Source organism: Tupaia chinensis, unplaced genomic scaffold (assembly GCF_000334495.1).
Source record: "Tupaia chinensis unplaced genomic scaffold, TupChi_1.0 Scaffold000568_1, whole genome shotgun sequence".
Classification (NCBI taxonomy): domain Eukaryota; kingdom Metazoa; phylum Chordata; class Mammalia; order Scandentia; family Tupaiidae; genus Tupaia; species Tupaia belangeri.
In genome coordinates, this window is record NW_006160082.1 from 3,397,528 (window position 1) to 3,417,001 (window position 19,474).

The 19,474-nt window shown below is 42.4% G+C and overlaps 1 protein-coding gene across 1 annotated transcript in view; it reads left to right on the top strand.

Annotated features, from left to right (window-relative positions):
* Positions 1 to 19,474, top strand: part of KCNK10 (potassium two pore domain channel subfamily K member 10) — a 156,158-nt gene that overhangs the window by 131,934 nt on the left and 4,750 nt on the right. Inside the window, exons 5-6 of the mRNA XM_006158016.3 lie at positions 14,501 to 14,687; positions 18,630 to 18,772. Of these exons, the coding sequence (XP_006158078.1) occupies positions 14,501 to 14,687; positions 18,630 to 18,772 (330 nt within the window). The remainder of the gene's footprint in view (positions 1 to 14,500; positions 14,688 to 18,629; positions 18,773 to 19,474) is intronic.

Below are 19,474 nucleotides of genomic sequence, written 5' to 3' on the forward strand. Positions count from 1 at the left end.
CTTTCCCTTTTCCTTTCTTTCATTACAAAGATTACAAAGTGAATATGTGATCATTCTAGAGACTTTGGAGAATACAGAGGACAAAGATGAAATCGTGGCATTATCTCCTTTCTGAAGAAATCCACCAATAGCATGTCAATAATTGTACTTCTGGTTCTTTTCCATTGGCATCTATATATAATCTAAATGCTTGGTGCTCCATTGGCTCATAGCAGGCTTCCCTAACCCCCCACTGGCTCCCTTGCCAGGTTCTCCCACCCTGTGGTGCTTGCAGGGATTGTCGCCACGTATGCCCACACCTGTCTTGACCACAGCCTGCACCTTCCATCAACTCCTGGATTGCTGACGTCTGCCCTAACCACTGACCTGTCTCTGCAGTCTTGTCAGCAACCCCACTGCAAGAGGCAGACCTTTCAGGGTGGTCTAGAAGAGGACAATGACAACTATCTCTCCTATATCACTAGATCTTAGGAATAGATCTAGTGCCTTCCACACTGAAGCTGAGTCCAGATGTTCTTTTAAAGTTTATCGACTTAGTTCTTGAAGAGTGTGTGCATCTGTGCATATGTGTGAGAGAGGGACTCTTTGAGTCTCATTATGCTACTATCCCCTTTCATCAGCCTTCTATCTCAGCCCCTCAGGTCTAGTGTCTTTTTTTCTGTTTTATTTTTATTATTATTATTTTTTTCAGTCTAACCCAAGGATCTGAACTTGCATTCCTCTATGTGGCTTCCAGCACTGAATGACTGGGCAACCAGGCTGGGCCCAGTTGTACTCCACAGTGGAGACATCATACCCGGTTATAGTTCTGGCTGTTCTTGGAGCCCAGAATCCCAGGCCTATCACCAGGGTGTCCATTTGGGCTATGTCTTGACCTAATCTGACCTCCAGGAGTGGCTCTGGTGGTCAGGCAGCTTAACTCAAAGTGAAAGAAACCAATAAAGGCTAATTTAAGCAGAAAAGAAAAATCTATAAAAAAAGGTATCGACTAGCTATTGAGTCTCTGGGATGGTTGGAGAACCAAACTCAGAAGGTACTTAGCCAAGAACAATGGCTCTGGTCCTGGAAGACATCCTTACTGTGTCCTGATATAGAGGGTGCAGCTGGCCCTAAAATCTGCTTTAGCACCATCTTGGTGACTACCTGAAGATGGGTTGTAAAACCATCACTGCCACCACCAGCCCTGGCATGGCTTCTGTGTGGCCCTGATTTCTGTATATAATACCAATGGTGTGCCCACTGCTGCCCACCAACCCTCCCTCTATGAAAGCATCCATCTGGCACTTTCAATTCCATTTTGACCCCAGGCAAGGCCTTCATATCCACCCCACTCAGGTGTTCAACTCTCTTATCCTCAGTTTAAGGGACTTGGCAAGATCTAGGGCTCTTGAGAGGTGGGCTGTGCACAGGTGGTGAGTCATTAGGTGCGCACACTGGAGGAAAGCTCTGTATCTAATCCCCTCCTCCTTGTCCTCTGCTTCTCCTGACTGGAGGTTCCTCTAGTCCCCTGAAAGACCCACACCGTTCTCCAGGCTGAGCAGCCATTCCATCTTCTCCCTGTGTCCCTAACCCAGTCTCACCTACTCTCTCAGAGAGGAGAATTTGGTTCTACAAGCATACCTCCAAGAATCTTCACCCCTCATTTAGGAAGAGGCCTTGGGGTATCAGTGAGAATAAAGAGGAAAACACACAGAAAACCACCCAATGAACACTTGATGATGTATCGCTGTCACATCTGCATGTGCGTAGGTTGAAGTATTCATGGTTTGGGGAGTCTGGGCCACATACTTGCATCCTCCAAGCCACAGAGGCTTGGAAAGTGAGTAGCTGGTGTTTTTCATCTTCTATCCTGGGAGAAGATCTCTGTGTTTAACCAAACTTAAGAACAGGGTTCAAATGATTGGCAGACAAAAAGGATGAGCAGTGTCCTCTGAAGTGGTCACGCTGTGTGATCCCATTATCTTGGTTCCATCGCAACTTGACAATAGAGTGGCTTCAGTGACCCATAGCAGTATCATTGATGGTTGATGGTCCTTAACAGTACATTCTAGGCTGAGCTTCACCAGTGTCAGTCCAATTACATTTTCTAATCTTCCTTTAACATGAGGTGAACGTTAAGGTCTGGATATATTTGTTGTTATTGTTTTTGTTGTTCTCTTCAGGGTCTTGGTGTCAGGTTCTCTGTGAAGAACTGCTCAAAAGAGAACATAAAGTATCTCTGCTAGACATTGCAGGAACGGCATAATCTAAAGCTACATTAAAAAAAAAAAACTTTTCTAAAGAGAATATTATCTGCAGAGCTGCAACCCTACCTAAGGGCAGGTCACTTACTCCTTAATCTCATAGGACATAGTGTCTCTGGAGTCACGGCCTTGCGATGCCCACGCCTGCTTTCATTTGCATAGCTAAACAGCCAGTCGCTTCATGAAAGGTTAAAGGACACTTTATTCAGTACAATAGGTTTCATTAAAGGATTTTTATATAACTTAATTATTTTCAAAGGAAAAAAATGTACCAATAAACTAAACACAGGAACATTTATTATGTGTGTTAAGTAATTCGAATAGGCTTCTGTCTAGTCATCATAATGAAATCCATTCTGATCAGGCCCAGACACTGTGGCACAACAGTAATGCAAGTACCCTTGAAGGCTGGAAACTATATGGCCACCAGTGGGTTTGGGTCCCCAGGTTGGCTTGAAAGCATGCCAGGAACACATGTGGGTGCCCAGGATCCTGAAGAGCTAGAGCACTGGGTAAAGGGGATTGTGGCATGACAAGACCCTGCTAAGGGGCGTTCTCTCTCTTTCTCATGTGCATATGCTCTCCATCATTAAAAAAAATCCTAATCAAATTAAAGAGCAGTGCTACTTTTTAATAATCATAGATGAAATGATAGATGAATAAGTAGACAAAATATGTATTCATTTATTTGTGCACAATTTATGCAAACATGAAACCTGAAACTTCCCTGAGGCCTTTGCAGGAAATTTGGGTGAGACACAAAGAGAACTGGTCTCTAAGGGTGTCAGGGTGTTCACCTTGAAAGATTCTGCCATCGGTGAAAGCTTTATTTATCAGTAGCAGGAAACAGCTAATGTATGTCAAATCCAAGTTCATCGGGACTTCCTTGCAAGCACTGATCCTCTGCCTTGGATCAAGCACTGATCCAACTCCTTTTACTGCCATGGGGAGTCTTGAGGTCTAGGCAGCACATGTGAGGGACACTGCACTAGGTCCCCAGCTCAGCATTATCGTAAGGGCCTCTATTACACTGCTTCACTCTGCGGGTTCTTTTTCCTGCATAGCACGTCTGACCTATCACGAGCCGCGATGATATGTTTGCATGTGTGACCATTTCATGTTTGTCTTGCGCCTGGGTAGAGCTGTGAGACTGGGAACCATTCTGTTTTGCTTATCAGTGAAGTTAGCTTAGTACCTGGAAGACGGCAGGTGCAAGATAAATATCTGTGGAATGAAAGGATAGAAAAGTAGAGTTCAACTTTGTTCATAATTTGGAGCACATCCTACTAAATACATCGTTTCAACTTTAGGGGTGTCTGTCAAGTTCCCTCAATGCAGAGCTCCCAGTTTCGGATTTATTAGGTCATTGGAAAAGTCATGGTGCACTTTTGCATAGAAGAATATGTCCTAACTTCCCTGATGACCTAATATTTCTAGCTGACTGTCTATAAATCTGTTTTCCCCTCTTATTTAACCTGTGTTACCAGGTTAAATAGATAGAAAGTTCATGCATATCTCTTTCTCTCTTCTCTACATTTTCTATCTCTGAAACTCTGAAACTATTAGGTACAAACCCAGATGTGAAATCTTTTTTTTAAATAGAGATTTTTCCTATAGGGCATATGCTCTTGCCAGAGAGACAGAGAGATAGAAAGGGAGAAATCAGACTCCAAGGGGATGGCCATGTGGCAATCCTTTCTCCTCCAGTCTCCTCTTGGGATTTTGGGTATGTATGCACATGTGTCTGGTGTGAGTTTCAAGCCTCTAGGTTTAGAACTTGAACCACAGTCAGCCATGTGGGAGTTCAGTGACATAACCATCATGCCATCTTCTGAACCCATTCAGATGGCAAATCTTATACCTCCAGGAAAATTCTAGATTCCTCAAATGATTGTTTCATTTCTTTCTATACCCCAAGTTTTTTTTCTCAATTATGTATTTGAGTGATTCTTTTTAAAGATTTAAATTTTTCTTGCTTTTTATTATCCTTTTCTCTGATAGTTCATATATCTTTTCCCTGTAAAATTTCTTAATGCTTATTTAATTATTCTTTATAATTTTATATGGACATGCATTCCTATATGTTTACATTAAAAAGTATCTGACTAGGGCCTGCTCCGTGGCACAAAGGTAATGCACTGCTCAAGAGAAGCTGGACCTCATGTGAAGACTATGGTTCGAATCCCCGGCCTGGTCAGCTTGAAACATGGCAGGTATGCATAGTCTGTAGGACTGTAGGAAAGGGACTGTGGCATGACCAGACCCTGTGGAAGACACTTGTTTCTCAGTCCCTCTGTTTCTCTTTCTCTCTGTGCATGCATTCTATCATGAATGAAGTAAAAAGTGTTTGTCCAGGAAGGAAGGAGTTTTGTGGAGGGCATTGTTTACCATTTATTCAATAAGTGGTAAAACACTCAGGCATTTTTATAGGTATTGATCTAAATTGACTGATCTTGGAGGCTTTCTTTGAATTCCTTACACACAGGATTAAAAGGGCTGGAGAAAATGCGTGCACTTATCATGATTCCCAGCATAAAGACCGTCATTCCAGGCAGACCTCCAGAAGCTCACAGTTGCCATCCCTCTGGGCTATTCACACTTGAGCCTGGGAATGAAGGGGGCATATGACAGCTCTTTTCTCTCCCATGCTTCCTAAGTGCTCTGGGTTGTTGGTTCTAGTGAATAGTCACATGGCTAAGAGATAGTTGGGGGAACCATTCTGTTTTGCTTATCAGTGAAGTTAGCTTAGTACCTGGAAGACGGCAGGTGCAAGATAAATATCTGTGGAATGAAAGGATAGAAAAGTAGAGTTCAACTTTGTTCATAATTTGGAGCACATCCTACTAAATACATCGTTTCAACTTTAGGGGTGTCTGTCAAGTTCCCTCAATGCAGAGCTCCCAGTTTCGGATTTATTAGGTCATTGGAAAAGTCATGGTGCACTTTTGCATAGAAGAATATGTCCTAACTTCCCTGATGACCTAATATTTCTAGCTGACTGTCTATAAATCTGTTTTCCCCTCTTATTTAACCTGTGTTACCAGGTTAAATAGATAGAAAGTTCATGCATATCTCTTTCTCTCTTCTCTACATTTTCTATCTCTGAAACTCTGAAACTATTAGGTACAAACCCAGATGTGAAATCTTTTTTTTAAATAGAGATTTTTCCTATAGGGCATATGCTCTTGCCAGAGAGACAGAGAGATAGAAAGGGAGAAATCAGACTCCAAGGGGATGGCCATGTGGCAATCCTTTCTCCTCCAGTCTCCTCTTGGGATTTTGGGTATGTATGCACATGTGTCTGGTGTGAGTTTCAAGCCTCTAGGTTTAGAACTTGAACCACAGTCAGCCATGTGGGAGTTCAGTGACATAACCATCATGCCATCTTCTGAACCCATTCAGATGGCAAATCTTATACCTCCAGGAAAATTCTAGATTCCTCAAATGATTGTTTCATTTCTTTCTATACCCCAAGTTTTTTTTCTCAATTATGTATTTGAGTGATTCTTTTTAAAGATTTAAATTTTTCTTGCTTTTTATTATCCTTTTCTCTGATAGTTCATATATCTTTTCCCTGTAAAATTTCTTAATGCTTATTTAATTATTCTTTATAATTTTATATGGACATGCATTCCTATATGTTTACATTAAAAAGTATCTGACTAGGGCCTGCTCCGTGGCACAAAGGTAATGCACTGCTCAAGAGAAGCTGGACCTCATGTGAAGACTATGGTTCGAATCCCCGGCCTGGTCAGCTTGAAACATGGCAGGTATGCATAGTCTGTAGGACTGTAGGAAAGGGACTGTGGCATGACCAGACCCTGTGGAAGACACTTGTTTCTCAGTCCCTCTGTTTCTCTTTCTCTCTGTGCATGCATTCTATCATGAATGAAGTAAAAAGTGTTTGTCCAGGAAGGAAGGAGTTTTGTGGAGGGCATTGTTTACCATTTATTCAATAAGTGGTAAAACACTCAGGCATTTTTATAGGTATTGATCTAAATTGACTGATCTTGGAGGCTTTCTTTGAATTCCTTACACACAGGATTAAAAGGGCTGGAGAAAATGCGTGCACTTATCATGATTCCCAGCATAAAGACCGTCATTCCAGGCAGACCTCCAGAAGCTCACAGTTGCCATCCCTCTGGGCTATTCACACTTGAGCCTGGGAATGAAGGGGGCATATGACAGCTCTTTTCTCTCCCATGCTTCCTAAGTGCTCTGGGTTGTTGGTTCTAGTGAATAGTCACATGGCTAAGAGATAGTTGGGAATAATGAGAAAGAGTAACACATCCCTAGATAATCCACAGTGTGGCAAGCGACCATTTCAGTATACCTAGTGTATTACACGGCTGGATTATGATCATTTCCCCCAAAATATTCCCCCACCCCTAGAAAAACTCAAGCAGGATTCTTATCCCTCCAAAATGACTCCAGTCAGGGCTCAGACTTCCTTAATGACTCACATTTTCTTACCTCTTTTTAGAGAGTACTGTTTGTAGGAGTCTCATTGTAACCTCACTCTTTCTTGTCTGCTTTTATTGCATGTGTTTCCTCTTGGTGAACATTCCTCTATAATCTAAAGAAGGGAAGTCACTCTTCCTTGAGGAGAGCTTCCTGCAGAGCAGATAATCTGACCTCATGCCTCCTTCATAGTGGAATAAACATTGTGCTTTGTATTAATTTTTAAAAGTCACACTATCAGAAGCAAGGTGGTGGGGGAGAGTTGAGATGATTAAGGTCTTTGAAAGAGCCTATAGGTATCATCCCTTCTTTCCTATTCTAGGTATGAACCAATAAAGAAATAAGACAAGAGAGATGGAAGACTGAAGCTTAATATTGCTGTAGTCTCTTGATACTGGAGAATGTGGCTTTTATCTATGGGAAAGTGAGGTTCTTCGCACAACTCCAGGAGTAGACAAGAGATCACAAGGGCACTTCTTGGGGGCACCTTGTTCTCAAAAGGAAGGGGAGAGGGAGAGGCTGAGTTCATAGTGCCTGGGCCAGAATAAGAAGCTGGCCAGAGGTCTTGTGTGTTACAGCAGGTGGGGTTCCTTGTACAAAGAAAGAAACATAAGGGATGGGATTGAGAGTTTATCTTTGTAGAGGGATTATGCACCCTAACTCTTGTGTACTGCTCAGCTAATGTGACCTTGAACCTGTTGGCCAGTGAAATGAGAGGGTGCATCTACATTTCAGTTGTCTGTGAGGTAGATCTCAGCTGAGAGCTATCATCATTATTGCAGTATTATTGTGTGTGTCTGTGTGTGTGGGAGGGCATTTCAGAGTGAGATGATTGTTGTGCTGCTGAAATATGGGTAGGATAAATATAGACTCTGGAGAGGTGAGCAGCTGGGCATGCGTCTATAAGGATTGCCGGGTGCTCTTCAGGTAATATGGCTATCAGCAGGGGTCTACCTTCCTTTCTTCTCTGTGGACTTTCCTTGCACACCTTCACCAAAGAGAAGGACTGTTTTACAAATAAGGTGTTGTCTGTATGTTGCCGACATGTGGTGTGTTTGCTTGTGGGTTGGTCCAGCCTTTGGGACAGAAATTCTGAATGCTTAGCTCACAAAATTACAAAGATCAGCACTACAGTTGGCACACTTATATCCCACATACCAGAGTTAACAAGAGTATTACTCTTTCTTCTTTCACAGTTGATATTTTGATCACTGGGATGAGTTTAGCTACCATGGACAGCAGCACAAAGGCCGGTCAGCGCCTCTCAGTATTACCACTCCACCCCTGCCTACTAGACTGTGCAGAAGGGAGCTTTCCTTTCCTTCTTCTTCTTCTTCTTTTTTTCTTCCTCCCTCCCTCTCTTTCTCTCTTACTGTCTCCCTGCTTCCTTCTCTCCTATCCTCCTTTCTTGCCTTCCTCTGTTTCTTTCCCTCTTTCCATCTTTTTTTCTTTCAATTGCCATGTGCCCTGAAACTAGAACAGTCCCTAATAAATGTTTTTAATACTTATGTGATTAATAAATTAATTAATTGAGGTTTGAACACAAAACCTTGTGTTTCAATAGCATAGTACCTTCAAATGTTAACAGCTACCAACTTTTAGAACAGAAAATATCCAAAGATTTTTAAATAAATAAAGTCTTCCCAGAGTGGAACAGCTAAGAGGTTTTTTTTGTATTATTTGTATATTTAATTTTTTTCCAAACCAGATGCACTTATAATGGCACTCTAATGATAAAACAATGTCATTGTATATACAACAATCTTTTAAAAAAAAAAAAAAAAACTTTGCATTGTGAAACTACCAAAACACTGAACTGGTCAATCTGTTATGTGACTCAGAGACAAATTCTACATACAACTATGTATGTATGTGTGTGTGTGTGTGTGTGTGTGTGTGTGTGTGTAGATATGACCCATTGTGTATTTACCTTCAGAGTAAGACGTTTTCAGAAGGATCCATGGGGAATTCCATACTCTGTTCTCACTAATGTATGTTTAAAGTCTCTGCCATGGAGATTATAGGCAAATGACATTTAAAAACTCTCCTCATAGCTTGTAGAATTGCTGGTGCTACATGGCTATTTGTTGTGATGTTGACATTACTAGTTATAAGTGGAACTTTCAAAAGAAATCTTTGAAGAAAACATAATAATATAGAAAAATAAAGTCAATCTTTCTATGAGGCAGTTCTTATTATCTTTCCATTTTGTGAAATTATCTGCAGTTCATTTGTATTACCATGGTGACGCGTTTGCATTTCAACAAAACCAAGCCAAACTCTAAACTAGAGCTCTGCATATCCGGCTCTTGTCCCAGGATTTTTATTGTGGTATCTTTATTATTGAATTAAAATATCCACTGTCATGGCTAAAAATCACAACAGAGAAACAATTTCTCATCCAGAATAAATAACCTGGATTGTTAATCTCAGAATTCCAGGAAATCACATCAAAATGAAAAGGAGAGTGAAGAGGGGAGAAGGTAAAAATCACACAAGTAGAAATCTGTGTGCTCTCTAAGAAAACATTGTGGAAGGTGATGAAAACAGGCAGGGGTGGGACCAGCAGTTAGCGTAATGGCTATGTCGTTGTACTCCCACGTAGTCGACCGTGGTTCGAGTCCCAGACCTGGTGGCTTAAACTCACGCCGGGCATGTGTGCGTGCGTGCCCAAGATCCTGGGAGGAGAATGCAGGAGAAGGGATTGTGACGTGGCCATCCCCTCTGGGGGAGTGATTTCTCACTTTCTATCTCTCTGTCTCTCTGTCTGGCGAGTGCACGTGCCCTATAACAAAAAACCTCTCCAAAAAAAGAAAAAATAAAAAACAGGCAGGGGTGTGTTTGGTGAGAACTGGGCATGTGGCTGAGGTCTGAAGCAAGTCAACGGCTGAGAGTTGTCAGCCCACACATCCTTCTCTCGAAGGAGAGCTCTTAGAGTTGCTTGCCTTACTCCTGTATAGGAAGCTTATTTGCTCTTTGGAATAATTTTAAATCTGACAATTACATGAACTCTACAGGAGATGGGTTTGGGATTCTTTAAGAATTCCTACAGTTAGTGCCAGCAGGACAAGGAGGTAGTTTAGCATAACACAGGTTGCATAAGGAGAAGGGATGAACACATCTTCTATTTAACCAATCAACACAGTGTGAAAACAAGATTTAGGCAGAAATGTGCAACTCTCCTGTCACTTCTGCCCAAATATATCAAACCATTTCTTCTCAGGTAACAATTGTGTTAGCCTAAGAACTCATTAGTTCAGTTACAACTGGGCTCTCGCAAAGCTTTCTGCTAGCTGCACTGCTTACTGGTCTATAAGCAATGAGCTTTTGCCTAGCAACCCCGCAGTGGGAACACAGCTCCATTCTATGGGTAGTAGGGGACATTGGAGGAGGGACAGGGAGAGTGAGGTCCATGATCCTCAGGGCCCCTCTGCAGCTGCTTCCTGACACCATGGACATGATCTGTAATTCTTGGCTGTTTCAGAGGATGGTAAAAACAAGGAGGGAGGGATTAATTGATAGGCAAATAAAAAAGTTTTCACATTGTGAGCTGAGAAGGCCTGAGAGCCCAGTCAGGAGTTGGCACAGAAGAGCATAAAGAGAAGGAGGACTTTTTTTCTTGTTGAAAATGAGGTAATTATGGGAGGTAATGTATCCAGGAAGGGGCAGACTAACAGTGAATTCCTGAGACTAAACAAAAATTACCTTAAACTACATGTGAGGAACATTCTTCGACAAGAAAGAGAAATGTTAAATACAGGACTGTTAACATCAAAGCAAAGAGTTGAATATTTACATTAAAAAAAACTATGCCTGTTAACAAGCCCTGGGCACTTACCAGGCACTGTGCTAAGCTTTTACACACTGATTTATTCTTCCAAACGGTCCTACAAGGTGTCTTCTGTCACCTGTATTTTATAGAGGAAGAAGTACAGACAGGTTCTATAGAGGAATCATGCACAGAGAGGTCGAGAAATCTGCCTGAGGCCACTCAGCTATTTAGCAATACAATCTGTATCTGAAGAGTTGGCCCCTAGACTTTGTGTTCCTAAATGCCATTTGACAGTAGTAGCTATTGGTTGCAGGGGTAACAGGGATAAGAAGCCTGAAGATGACCACATGACATGTGAGGTGGCTTGTGGTTCCATTGTGAAAGCTACAGTTTAATGTGATCAATTAAGTCAACTTTTAAAATAAAATATCTAGAAGGCAGCAAGCACATGGATATCCAGAATAACAGATATTGCTAACATCTTACGCCTACACCTCTTCTTTTTATGGTGAAGCATGGGTATACACATATTTTCATACACCTACGCAACACATACACATGCAAGACGCTTATTTCTCAAGTCCCTAAAATACTCTTGTAATTAAATGCTCCCAACATTGTCTGAGCATCGTCCTTGGATGAAGTGGCTTGGGAGTAGCTGGTCTGTTTGGACAGTGAGCCCTGATGAGATGTTTACTTTGCCGATAAACTTTTTGGTGGAGAGGATGATGAGGTCGCTCCAATCCAGTCCTTGTTATGTGCCTCCTTTACTGACGCCATGCAGATCACTCCTGTCCTTTGCCATCTTCCCTTCTGCCCGTTTCATTCGTTCTGGGAATGTCTCCAGCTTCCTATGTACGTGCGGGCCTCCTTTGCCAACTTCAACCTCATTTACATTGCAGTGGCATTCGCATCCTAATTTATGACTTAACCTGGTATCTCACAAACCTTTAATTCACTTTAATTTCACTATGTATTTAAGGAAGACAATTTATGGGGGTGGGGGGTAGGTGATGACGTTCCGATTGCCAGCCATTAGACTAACTTAATGATCTATGGTGGAATCTCTGAGTTTTGGACTGTTTGTACATGCCTGCAAAGAAAACTAATAAATAAGTTTTATTGTAAAATAAATAATAAGGGCTAATTAATAATAAAGGCTAATTTCTTGGATTCTCAGAGGAGCTCAACCGCCCCTGCTCTACCTCAAGGTCCTTCTATAGAACCCAACATGGAAATGCATGAAGCGGGCCAGACATTTCCTATGGTCCTCAGGTTATCTTGTCATGATTCTTTCAGTTGAGAAACAAAAAATTAATGTCTTTATATAAATTTTCAATCATCTCAATAAGTTGTAATTTTTTTTGGATGACTCTTTAGAGGAGATGGTGGGGGGATTGGACTGTATAAGTGTATACATCAAAGTAATTTTCCTGTTCTCACTCACATACTGAGTACTTCCTAGTAATTAGAGGATGTGACTCCAGGTTATGAGGTTTTGACTTTTCCTATGAGTGTTGTTTAGGGAGCATATTAATCTAAGACTGGGAGTGTATATAGTGCCCATCTACATCTGTGCATATTAATATTTTCCACCTATTCTTAGTTATTTGTTTAACTGCTCAACCCACATGGGACGTGCCTGGGACTGAGGATGCCAGGCAGGTGGGACTGGTGGGCTTGAGGCATGATTGCAGAGGGGGGCACCCTTTTTAAGTTCTTTCACCTCGTTGAGCTTTCGGGGGAAGGGCCAGCTGAAGCTTCTCCCCACACATCATGGAAGAAGAGGGGGAATGGAAGCAAAGGAAAAAACTCTAAGCCACCTTGGTATCTTGGAGATCTACTCACTTCCTTAGCTTGGTGTTTCCATGGTTGAGCTCAGTGGCTGATCTTAGGAGGAGGAATTCTCCCTTTAGCATTTCTGTCCTGGGAAACCTGGCCAGGATATCACTACTGTGACTGAAGCTTAGGAATTCCTGCATAGATCCCCCCAGTGTCAGTTTTTTAAATCTCAGTCTTCCTTTCCACAAGAGACACACAATGGCTTATTCTTCAGTGGAGAATAGTCTGTTTTGTTAGCGGAGGACAATTTTGTTTGGAAACTTTGAGCTGCTGAATTGCTGAATAACTTAAAAAGCTATTTCCATCATTAGCCATTAGGCAGTTAATTACATCAGAATTCTAATCTTGGCTGTGTCCCTTATTAGCAGCATCATTTTATGCAAATCCCTTAGCCCCTCATGGCTTCTGTTTTGCATCTAGACAATGCAGTATATGAACGCTAAGGTCTTTCTGTGCTCTGAAATTCTCTGCCTTCTGACTCATGAGAAGCAGTGAATAGGCGGCATATTGTATGGTGAGGATTTTCTGTATTGATTGCCCCAGACACTGTATAAGTCTGCAGAAAACCTAGACAATGTAGAAAGACCATGTGCTCTAGTGTTAAACATGCATTTCATGTTACTTTGCTAGTATATTGTACCGAGACTCCTGATGACAATCACAATCTCCAGTTCCAATTCTGGGAGTTTCGACACCTGAAGGAGTTTTCAGGTCAGAGACGATACTAGTATTGTTGTCAGTGTATGCTAGGTGATCCCAGTGACACTGCCAGTCCACCTCTGGCTCCCTTGGCTTGATCCTTTTGTCCCAGTGTCATTCTAAGTGTATCCTTTTTTCCTACCCAACTCCTGACTCCTTCAGAAGCTGACATGAGATATTACTTCTACCACCTGTTTTAGACAGTTACTCTGTCATTCTGACTCCTGTCCTGTCTTTCGTGGGTCATACACTGAACAGACATGGAGATTGCCATACCAGCTCTAACAAGTGTGTTTTAAAAAGTACATTATGAGGGACCAGCAGTTAGCATAATGGCTATGTGGCTGGACTCCCACATAGTCAACCACAGTTCGAGTCCCAGACCCGGTGGCTTAAACTCATGCCGGGCGCGTGTACATGCGTGCCCAAGATCACAAGAGGAGAATGGAGGAGAAGAGATTGCAGCGTGGCCATATCCCCTGGAGGGGGGTGATTTCTCACTTTCTGTCTCTCTGTCTCTCTCTGTCTTTCTGGCGAGCGCACACGCCTTATAGCAAAAATACCTCTCAAAAAAATATACGTTATGAATGTACAACTGTAGTGGGGGAAAGGAGGGCAAAGAAATACTGAAGTGTATCTGGAGTATATCACAAATGAGTATGGGGGTGGCTATGTTTTTCTTTTCATTCAGACATTTTGGCCTGACACAGGTCATGTTTTTCAGCACATTCCCTTTAACGCAGAGAAAGCAGGTGCAGCTCTCACTGCCACTGTGGAAAGAGCTCCGACAGCCCCTCACTCTCAGGCTGGGTCTGAAACGCCACATAAAAAATGGCAGCAAGCCCTTTTCAGGAAAGAATTATGTTTGTGCTAGTGTGGAAGTTGTGAACAATCTCTGCAATTATGTTTGCAGTCATGAAACTGTGCAAGGGACATTCAAGCAGGGTTTAAGCAGTTTCATTTCTTTTTCTTTTCAAAAATTTACTTATTTTAATCATGATAGAGAGCACATGCATGAGAGATAGATGGAGACACAGAGAGAAGCATCTTCAACAGGGTCTCATCACCCCACACCCCCCTTTTTTCCCAGCCCTCCAGCTCCTTAGGATCTTGGGCACATGCACACACTGGTGTATTTTCAAACTCAACTGGGATCCAACCCATAGTTGACCATGTGACTACTGTATAGCGAGTAGCAACTGAACTGCAGTGCTGAAAACCACATCGGGCTGGGCCTGGGCAGGATTTCTTGATCTGATGTCTGTAAATGGGCTTTAAGGGGCCCGAGACTCACCTAAACCACCTGGAAACTTCTGTATGTTCATTTTTCTAGAAGAGAGTGGTTTTCATCAGATTCTCACAACGTAACCACTGACTAAAGAAAGCTTCTAAGTCACAGACCTAACATCTTTTTTAGATGCACCGTCTTCTGAGTTCAGGGAGGGACTTTGAGTTGACTTTTTTTCTCCTTCTCTCTTTCTAGAAAAAGCAAGTGAGCCAGACCAAGATCCGGGTCATCTCAACCATCCTGTTCATCTTGGCCGGCTGTGTGGTGTTTGTGACGATCCCGGCTGTCATTTTCAAATACATTGAGGGATGGACAGCCTTGGAGTCCATTTACTTCGTGGTGGTCACTCTGACCACGGTGGGCTTTGGTGACTTTGTGGCAGGTAAGCACCCTAGGCATCCTCGCCATCTCTGGGGCCCTGGCAGGGAAAATAATCTGTTGGCTGTGCTTTCCAAAATCATGATAAAATATGTTGCAGAAGATGCAAAAGAAAATGACTCAGTGTCACCTCAGTGCAAGGGCCCTGTTCACACCCTCATTTCGTAAACAGCCAGCCTCTTCTTCCTCAGAATGCTATGTACCCTTATTATCATCACATGAATTATACAAGAGCACAATGGGCTTATCCTCTAATCTTGGGCTTCTGAATTGTGGTAAGTCTCTTAGAATCAACTGAGAAATGCTGTATTAGCAGGGGGCAAATATGAAACTCAGGAGAAATTAACATAGAGCTCGGTCTGCAGTGACTTGCAGGTTAAGCTTCTGATGCTGAGGTGAGAGTCATTGAACCTACCAAGTTGTTCCGGGCACGCCTGGACATGAGATTTAGCACTCTGGTGACTACGGAGAACTGAAGACTGCCGAATCTATAATCTAATAGATTCTGCCTGAGTGCCTATAGAAGAAACAGCCTTAACTATCAAAATAAATGTCAAGGAGCTGTGTTTTAAGGAGATGAAAGACAACCACCATTAATTTTATCTGGGGATGGGAACTTGGAAATGAAATGAAATTTGGCTCCTTCTATGTGTCACTTTCCCAAAGTGTGATGGAAAAGGCAGGGATAGAAGGAGAGGCTATTCATTTTCCCTAATGGGATATTTCTAGGTGTTCAGACTATTGATTGTGGTTCTCCTACAAGAAGAGGACACATTGAAAACCACTCTATCATAAGCATGACAGGTGTGGGTGGAGTGAGGACATGCCTTTGTTCCTTGGCTTGTCCTCCATTGGGCAGTGGCCTGCATATTCACAGACAGAGCTCCTAGGCAGTTCTTCCTTTGGCCTGTGATCCCAGCTGAGCCTTGGTTTCTCCGAAGAGTACTGTGTACATGAGGAGGAGGAGGCCCTTGTCTCTGGGAATCTGGTAACCTGGTACTTCTGTAAGGGATATTAAAGCCCACCAACGGAGACAGGGATGCCTCCACGTGAATTCTGTAACACAGATATCTGGCAGCATAGTTTTGTATCTATTCCAACTGGGTGGATGAAGACTGAAGTGCGCTTTGTAGAAATACTAGCCATGATCCCCTGCCCCTTTTCCTTTTAATTGACTAAGGACTAAGAATTGCAAAGTCAAAGTGATTAATATTGCTTAGAGAAAGCCTGAGGCCCAAGAACCCTGCAGTCTTCCTTATGCTCTCTGCTCAACCAGTGCTGTCTGACCAGAGGCCTCAAGCTCTGCAGAGAACACAGAGGGAACATTGTAGGTGGATTCAGGTTAATTCCTTTGCATTGTCTATAACTGGTGCATGGGAACATTCATTTGAGGTTCTGATCTAAGGTAATGTGTGGAATAATAGCAGGAGTTTTTCACAATTGTGTTTACATATCCCAAAGCATAATTCACAGTGGGTTGTGCTTCAGAGCTCTGTGCTCACACTGAGCTGTCCCAGGACGATCTATTATAAGACACTTGTGATAGACCCTACTCTCTAACCAATTGTTCAGTTCAGTCTGTTAATATGAGAGCACAAATAGCAGAATCCTGGGAGTATGAGATTTAAAAAAAAATTGTTTTTTATTTATTATTGTTACCATGGTCTGAGCACCTAGTACATATTGGCACTTCACCTATCCAGTAAAGGAATGACCTATACAGTTCCAGGCATCCACACTGTTCTAATATCATCTTCTTGAATACATAGCTTTATTTCCTTTGCCCTGAGATCTTCATAGACCAGGGTCTGATAGTTCACAATGCTGACTATAATTAGATGCCCACTCATTCAAAAAAGATGCATCAGCAAGAGTAGATACCGGTTGTGTTTTGACATGGTATCAACTCTTCTAGAAATATAATCAGAACATCGATCCGGCAGGATTGAGTTCTGGTTTATTTTGTAGCTGACTCACATTAGGGCAGCCTAACAACATTACTGCATTTCAAGAGAGACCCAGACAGGGAGCACACACAGAGCTCCAAATTCCAGACAGGCAGCTGACAAAGAGAATATTCAGAGGGTGTTTCCTGAGCTGCTCGCTAGCGCACCCTAGTGACAATCTTTATTGGGTGATAATGACTTGCAAAGGTAAATATTTACACACAGATAGCCCAAGGGAGAAAGTTAGTGTTCTCTAGACTATCACAGAAATAAATGAACCACAAAAGCCACTCAGTGTAGCAGGAACTCGAATTGTATCCTAGAGAAAGTTGCCAGGGAGAGTTGCCTAAAGGGAAAAAATAAAGGCATCCAAACCAAACCCAAAAAATTCAAACTTGAAGAAGTTGCCATAGCTGTCAAGTCCTTGTGGGCTGCCAGCCAAGATGGGTTCAGGCAGGTGGGAAGGAGACACAGGCCCTGTCACCTGCCTGGCTGCCTTTGGGAGATGTTATCAATGCCATAAGAGCTCAGCCTGGAAGCTGTGGTGCTAACTGTGGTTACAGCCACTACCCAGTAGGAAAGTCTTAGTATCAATTAGCGTGTAAAACCTAATTACTAATACATTGCTAATACTGGTTGTTTTAGAAGTGGCCACTGCCTGGGGCCAGCAAACGGTGTGGTGGATAAGGCTCTGGACTCCTACATAACTGACCACTGTTCAAGTTTTGGAACTAGTGGCTTGAAATCACTCTGGGCATGTGTGTGTGTGTACCCAAAATCCTGAAAGGAGAATGGAGGTGAAGGGGTGGCAGTGTGGCCATCCGCCCCTGGCGAGTGATTTCTCGCTTTCCTTCTCTTTGACTCTCTCTGGCAAGTGCATGTACCGTATGGCCAAAGAGAGAGAAAGGAGAGAGAGAGAGAGAGAGAGAGAGAGAGAGAGAGAGAGAGAGAGAGAGAGAGGGGAGAGAGAGAGAGAGAGAGAGGAGAGAGAAAGAGAGAGAGAGAGAGAGAGAGAGAGGAGAGAGAGAGAGAGAGAGAGGAGAAAGAAAAAGAGAGAGAGAGAGAGAGGGGAGAGAAATGGCCATTCTTTGCTTCATTGGGCAGCCACATCTCACTCAGTGAGAATAAGGCTAATATCCAGTATGTCATCGAGCTTCTTCATTTCTTTAAAAGACTGGGCTGGGCTTGAAACCTATTTTGCATGGCTGCTTTCACCAGTAGCTGTCAGAAGGCTAGAATAAATAGGGTACTTATTTGGAATGAATGACTGGTTCTTTCAGCAAAATAGACAGTCAATGCAAGCAGGCAACTAGTCAATTTGGTTGGATAGATTTTTGCTGTAATTCCTGTTTATAAAATAAAGGGATTGGGCTAGTTGGCCTCAGAGGTCTCTTTTAGTTCTAGTTTATGTTGATTCTAATTGCCGGGCCTAATTGACCTTTTGGAATCATATGTGTAAACACCATCCTTCGGTTAGCACTAAATCACTATTTCATGCATCAAAGTCTCAGTAATGCCATTATATCTAATTTTACTTTCACACATCCACTAATCTCTCAGTAAGCACATTTGTGCTTAAGATGGAAATGGTTTCAAGAATTCCAAACCACTGGAGATGATTTAATAATATTCAATTTTTATTAAATACATTCAAGAAAAAGAAAAGAAAAAGAACAGCTGGCCTTATCTGTTGCCTTGTAGCTCAAAGTCAGTCATCATTAGAGTTCAGTTTTCAGAGAGGTGGGCAAAATTGGCCACTGATCTTTGTTGTTAGCATTAAGGTCAGTGGTCAAGGATCAAAGAAAGTTAAGCCACAAGAGAGGCTCCCTTAGGGACACACATTTCTTTGCCCTTCAATCTCTGTTGTGTCTTTTACACAGCAAGCCTGACTTAGAGTGTGGGATGAGCATGGAGCTGTATCTCCGTCACATGGACCGTATGTTTGCTCTGTAAAGACCATATGCGAGATCATGGTTAAAGTAACATTTGGTTGTTTTCAGGGGGAAACGCTGGCATCAATTACCGAGAGTGGTATAAGCCCCTAGTGTGGTTTTGGATCCTTGTTGGCCTTGCCTACTTTGCAGCTGTCCTCAGTATGATCGGAGATTGGCTACGGGTCCTATCCAAAAAGACAAAAGAAGAGGTAGGACCCCTTCCAAACTCTATGAATGTTCCTGAGATCAGAATAGCTTGCATCAATAATTGCTCATCTCTGATCTGTGGTCTACAGTGTTTCTGACTCTGTAGAGGGCTTGTCATCCTTCCTCATGTTGGGTCATGTGTTACCTCAAAGCCAGGTGGAATGGAGTAGCAGTTATTTCTGGATCCCTTTTGGGCAGGTGAGAAGATAAGGTGATTCATTTACCAGCCCACAAGTCCTAGAAACACTAATAAGTAGCAATTTTTTTTTTAAATGAAAAGAATAAAAACAGAAATGGACAATAGAGATAGACTATGGCTGAGGGAGGTGCATAATAACACTCTCTCAGTAAATATGTAGGGACACTTAGAAAGCTCTTAAAGGGCCCAGAAAAGTCAGGTCATCCTTCAGGTCTCAGGGTCCTTGTAGAAATGCTGTTGAATGCATGAATCTTTTATAGCTTTGGGAAAACAAAGTCATCAGACGGCAGCCAGCCATGGGGAAGTGATCTTTCCCTCATGTCCCCTCTTGTTTGTGAGATTAGGAGAGAAAGATATATTCCTGTGGTGAGGGGCAGGAAGCCTTTACTTCCTCACATATACTTACACAAAAACTTACACAAAGACAAGAAAAGGAAGACAAAAGAAGAGCAGATAGATTATGTGATTATACAACAAAAATTGTGCATGTACTTCTTTTAGGGAA